The sequence below is a fragment of the Hemiscyllium ocellatum genome, unplaced genomic scaffold (assembly GCF_020745735.1).
Source record: "Hemiscyllium ocellatum isolate sHemOce1 unplaced genomic scaffold, sHemOce1.pat.X.cur. scaffold_1336_pat_ctg1, whole genome shotgun sequence".
Classification (NCBI taxonomy): Eukaryota; Metazoa; Chordata; class Chondrichthyes; order Orectolobiformes; family Hemiscylliidae; genus Hemiscyllium; species Hemiscyllium ocellatum.
In genome coordinates this window covers 3,160-9,251 of record NW_026867748.1, presented here as the reverse complement: position 1 = coordinate 9,251, position 6,092 = coordinate 3,160, and the positions used below count along the sequence as shown (strand labels likewise).

Sequence of the window (6,092 nt, the reverse complement as noted above, 5' to 3'; positions counted from 1 at the left end):
CCTCTGTCCCGCGCCCAGCCAACATCCGAATCTTCTGTTCTCCTGGCAAACGCGGTTCCCGGAGATTCCCACCGTGGTCACGCTCCCCCACCCCCTCAAACCCCCCCGTGTATTCTAACCCTGTGCAATAAATGGCCGAACATTACATCCCCTCCATCTGCCCGGTGACCGGCTCGGTCCCCAACACACACACATACAGACACACAGACACACACACTCAGACACAGAGACACACACAGAGACACACACACACTCAGAGACACACACACTCAGAGACACACGGAGACACACACACACACATACACACACACAGACACACACACCCACAGACAGACACACACAGACAGACAGACACAGACACACACAGACAGACAGACACAGACAGACACAGACAGACACACACCCAGAGACACACAGAGACACACACACACAGAGACACACACACAGAGAGAGACACACACAGAGAGAGACACAGAGAGAGACACAGAGAGAGAGACACACACACAGACACACACACACACAGAGACACACACACACACAGACACACACACACACACACACAGAGACACACACACACTCAGAGACACACACACTCAGAGACACACACACTCAGAGACACACACACACTCAGAGACACACACACACTCAGAGACACACACACACTCAGAGACACAGAGACACACACACACTCAGACACACAGACACTTTCAACGTGCAGGAATCTCCCGAAATGATTTGCCATTTTTCTGGTAATTTATTCAGAACGGTCAGGCTTTCTGTCTCCCCTCCCCCACCCCCCCCCCCCCCTCCCCCTCCCACCAGATGTTCGATATTCCTCGGTTTGGGATAAAGCAGAAAGAGGGAGCGAGGTGGGAGACTGACAGAAAGTTCACAGGATTTCCAGTCAACGCTGTCGTCGCGACAGCTCCCGGTCGCTGGGGCTCCCGCTCTCCCCCAGCGCTGAGCCCAGTCCCACCCTGAGGGGGGGTTGGGGCTTTACACAGTGGGGAAGGGTGTACCCTCCACCCAGCAAGGGGGCAACGCTCTGGGCTGCTGCCTATCGTCTCGGCCGCTCGCGCTCTCCCTCGCCACGATCTCTCGCTCTCCCTCTGTCGGGTCCCTTCATATCGTTGAGTATGTCCCGGTGAGAGGAGAGCCTTTCTCTTCCTCCATCTCTCTGCGGTCTCTCTCTCTCTCTCTCCATGGTCTCTCTCGCTCCACAGGCTCTCGCTCGCTTTTTCTCTCCCTCTCTCTCCCCACGCGTCTCCTTCTCTCTCTCCGTGGTCCCACTCTCTCTCTCGTGGTCTTTCCATCTCTCCACAGTTTGTGTGTGTGTGTGTCTCTCTCTCTCTCGATCTCTCCGTGGTCACTCTCTCTCTCTCCCCCGCAGTCTCTGTGTCTCTCCACGGTCTCCACCTCTCTCTCTCTCTCCGTGGTGTATCTCTCTCTCGTGGTGTCTCTCTCTCCGTCTCTCTGCGGTCACTCTCTCTCTCTCCCCCGCAGTCTCTGTGTCTCTCCACGGTCTCCTGCCTTCTCTCTCCATCTCTCTGCGCGTCTCCTTCTCTCTCTCTCTCTCTCTCGTGGTGTCTCTCTCCATCTCTCCACAGTTTGTGTGTGTGTGTCTCTCTCTTCCATCTCTCCCATGGTCTCTCTCTCCCTCCCTCTCTCTCTCAGTTGGGTGGGAGATGCTGTTCACCGAGCGCTCCACTGGTGACACAGAGAGAGAGGGCTGACGATGGTGAAGCTGTGAGCAGTTGGGGGGGGCGGAGAGGAGGGGGGTGGTGACCTGTTGTCCTGAAGGGTCCGAGTGTTCACGCTCCCTAGCTCCTCATCCCCGCGCCCCCCCCCCCCCCCCCCCCCCTCCGGCTGGTCTCCCCAGCGCTCACTCGGTGATGGAGACTAGGTCCCTCGCTTTGCTTCGCTGTCCCGTGGTCCTTGTGTGGGGGAGGGTGGGGGAGGGAGGAGAGAATTACCCCCCCCCCCCAATCAATGTGCCTCCTGCATTTACCCACCTCCTCTGTTGGGTGGAGTGGGCGGGAGGGAGGGAGGCAGAGAGAGAGTGTGAGAGAGAGAGAGAAAGAGAGAGACAGAGACAAAGAGAGAGACAGGGACAGAGAGAGAGAGACAGAGGGAGAGACAGGGACAGAGAGAGAGAGACAGAGGGAGAGACAGGGACAGAGAGAGAGAGACAGAGACAGAGAGAGAAAGAGAGAGAGATGGAGAAAGAGAGAGAGACAGAGGGAGAGGCAAAGAAATGGGCAGAATGAATAAAAGAGAGAGTCAGTTGGAGAAATACAGAGGAAGTCAGCGAAACAGAGAGATAGAGAAACAGAGAGAGATGGAGAGAGAGACATAGAGGTGGGGAGGGGAGAGAGAGAGAGAGAGAGAGAGAGAGAGACAGAGAGAGAGAGATAGAGAGAGAGAGAAAGACACACAGGGAGAGGGACCGAGACAGAGGGAGAGAGAGAGACGGAGGGAGAGTGAGCGAGTGTCCAGGGGGGGACCTGACCACCCCCCCCCCTCTCTCCCAGTGACGGAGAGGCTCCTGAAGTTCAGGCCAGGCTGGCTGAGGTGGCCTGAGACAGATGGTAGGACAGTTCGGCCTTGGGGAAGACAGTGATGGCTGTGCCGTGCGCCGGCTCCCACTCCACCTCAGTCTTGGGTTCGGTCTTGGGCTGGGCTCCGCCCCGGAGCAGGAGGGTGACGGTCACCGGCTCGGCTCCCGGGGTGACGGCGCTGGGCTCGGTGGCCCGGTGCAGCCGCCGCCGGTGGGTCTTGAGGTGGGAGGACTGGGTGAAGGCCCGGCCGCACTCCCCGCAGCGGTAAGGCCTCTCGCCGGTGTGGGTGAGCCGGTGGCGCCGCAGGGCGGACTGCACCGAGAAGCCCTTGCCGCAGAGCGGGCAGACGCAGGGCCGCTCCCCGGTGTGGGTCAGCTTGTGCTTGGACGCCTGCGACGGGTAGCGGAAGAGCTTGTGGCACACCGGGCACTGGTGCCGCGGCGGCGCCGAGGGTTCGGCCGGCGGCCGGGCCGCGTGCGACCGGGAGTGTGCCCGCAGCTGGGAGGGGTACCGGAAGGCCCTGGGGCACTCCGGGCAGCGGTGCGGCTTCTCCCCGTGCCCGCCACCGGGGGGCGCCGACCTCTGGCAGCGGCCCCGCCGCCTCTCCGGCGCCCCCTGGCCGCGGCAGGCGCCCCCCGGCACGTGGAGCCGCCGGTGCGTCTTGAGGTGGGAGGACTGGGTGAAAGCCCGGCCGCACTCCGGGCACTCATAGGGCCGCTCGCCGGCGTGGATGAGCCGGTGCCGCAGCAGGGCGGAGGAGACGGAGAAGCCCTTGCCGCAGGCGCTGCACCGGAAGGGGCGCTCGCCGGTGTGCGAGCGCTGGTGGAGCGCCAGCCGCGACGGGTACAGGAAGGTCTTCGGGCAGTACAGGCAGGGGTGGGAGCGCGGCGGCGCCGGGTCCTCGCCCCCGCCCTCCCGGTGGCGCCGGCGCCGGTGCGAGCGGAGCCGCGACGCCGTGCGGAAGCAGTGGCCGCACTCGGCGCAGGGGAAGGAGGAGCCGGCGTCGCCGTGGGCGCTGCGCTGGTGCAGGGCCAGCTGCGAGGGGTAGCGGAAGGCACGCGGGCACTCGGCGCAGGCGCAGGGCTTCTCGCCCTCGGCCCGGCGCTGCCGCCGGCGCTGCCCGCCCTCCCCAGCGTGGACCCGCTGGTGCCGGAGCAGGGCAGACGACTGGGTGAAACCCTTGGGGCACTCCAGGCAGCGGTAGGGCCGCTCGCCGGTGTGCACCAGCCGGTGCGCCCGCAACTTGGAGGGCGCCGGGAAGCCTTTGCCGCACTCGCCGCACCGGAAGGGCCGCTCGCCGGTGTGGGAGCGCCGGTGCAGCGCCAGCTGGGAGGGGTAGCGGAAGGAGCGCGGGCACTGCGGGCAGGCGTGGTGCGGCGACGGCACGCCCCGACACCGGTGAGCCTCCACCGAGCGGTACCGGGCAAAGCCTCGGCCGCAGGAGGTGCAGATAAACGGCCCCCCGCCCGCGCCGGGAGCCCCCTCCCCACCACCGTGCGTGCGCCGGTGCGCCTTGAGGTGGGAGGACTGGCCGAAGGCGCGGCCACACTCGCCGCACCGGTAGAGCCGCTCGCCGGTGTGCACCACCTGGTGCCGCAGCAAGGCGGAGGACTGGGTAAAGCCCTTGGGGCAGGCCCCGCAGCGGTAGGGACGCTCGCCGGTGTGCACCAGACGGTGCGCCCGGAGCTTGGAGGGCACCGGGAAGCCTTTGCCGCACTCGGAGCACCGGAAGGGCCGCTCGCCGGTGTGGGAGCGCCAGTGCAGCGCCAGCTGGGAGGGGTATGGGAAGGTGCGCGGGCACTGCGGGCAGGGGTAGCGCCGGGGCTCCCCCTGTGCGTGCTGGCACCTCTCGTGTTGCCGCAGCAGCGAGGGGCACGCCAGGGTGAGCGGGCACAGCCGGCAGGTCAGCGGGCGCTGGTGGGACTCCAGCGCCTCGGGCCCTGGGAAGGGCTTGCCGCAGGACGGGCAGCGGTGCTCTCCGGCGGGCGGCGGGCGGGCGTGGGAGCGGGCGTGCCGCGAGAGGGCGGATGCCGACCTGAAGGAGGCGCCACACAGCCCGCACGGGTGGGGCCGCTCGCCGGAATGCAGCCGCCGGTGCGTCTTGAGGTGGGAGGACTGGGTGAAGGCTTTGCCGCACTCAACGCAGCGGTGCGGGCGTTCGCCGGTGTGGATGAGCCGGTGGCGCTGCAGGACGGAGGCGACGGTGAAGCCCTTGCCGCACACCGGGCACTTGCAGGGCCGCTCACCGGTGTGGCCCAGGCGGTGCTTGGCAAGCTGGGAAGGGTACAGAAAGGACTTGCCGCACGGGGCACACCAGTGCCGGCGCGGCGCGGTGTGCAGGCGCCGGTGGTCGGCCAGCGAACGCGACCGGGAGAACTCCTTGCCGCACTCCGAGCAGCGCCAGGGCCCCCCCTCCTCCTCGTGTTGCCGCCGGTGAGCCCTCAACTCGAGCCGCCCCGGCAGACTCTGCCCGCAGTCCGGGCACGGCACGGAGGAGTCCCTCAGGTGACGCCGGCGGTGAATCGCCAACTGCGAGGGGTAGCGGAAAGATCTCGAGCAGAGCGGGCATCGGTGAGGGCGGGGGGGAGAAGCAGGGCGGTCACCAACGGGCACATCGACTGCGGCTGGCATCGCTGGATCCATGGTCGTCTCGATGCACGGTTATCTGCGGAAAACCAAAATGTACCCGGTCAGTATTATCACCCACTCCCCCGGGGGGACCCCGTAAATATTAACACCCACTCCCCCGGGGGACCCTGTAAATATTAACACCCACTCCCCCGGGGGGACCCCGTAAATATTAACACCCACTCCCCCCCCGGGGGACCCTGTAAATATTAACACCCACTCCCCCGGGGGGACCCCGTAAATATTATCACCCACTCCCCCCGGGGGGACCCTGTAAATATTATCACCCACTCCCCCGGGGGGACCCCGTAAATATTATCACCCACTCCCCCCGGGGGGACCCTGTAAATATTATCACCCACTCCCCCGGGGGGACCCCGTAAATATTATCACCCACTCCCCCCGGGGGGACCCTGTAAATATTATCACCCACTCCCCCGGGGGGACCCGGTAAATATTAACACACACTCCCCCGGGGGACCCTGTAAATATTAACACACACTCCCCCGGGGGGACACCCTCCAATCTCTAACCTAAACTCACCTCCAACTGCACGCCAACCTCAACCCTCCAACCCCAATACCATAACCCCAACCCAACTCTCCCATCCCAAACCTCCAACCCTCCACACCATCTCCCAAACCCCCAAACCCCAATACCATAACCCTAACCTCAACTTTCCAATCCCAAACCTCCAACCCCATCTCCCAAACCCCCAAACCCAACATGCAACCCCAACCACAACCCTCGAACGCCCAACACCATTCCCAAACCCAAACTTAAATCTCACCCCCACCCAACTTTCAATCCCAGCCTCCAACACCATTTCCCAAACTCCTAACCATCAACTGAACCCCAACTCCAATCCACAACCCCCCTCCAACCCATTCCAAACCCAAACCTAAA

The 6,092-nt window shown here is 64.2% G+C and overlaps 1 protein-coding gene across 1 annotated transcript; it reads right to left on the bottom strand.

Moving 5' to 3' along the window:
• Positions 1-2,552: 2,552 nt before the first annotated feature.
• On the bottom strand, positions 2,553-5,201 carry LOC132809816 (zinc finger protein 665-like). The gene has a single exon (XM_060822588.1). The coding sequence runs from the start codon at positions 5,199-5,201 to the stop codon at positions 2,553-2,555; it is 2,649 nt and encodes an 882-aa protein (XP_060678571.1).
• Between the last annotated feature and the right edge of the window lie 891 nt (positions 5,202-6,092).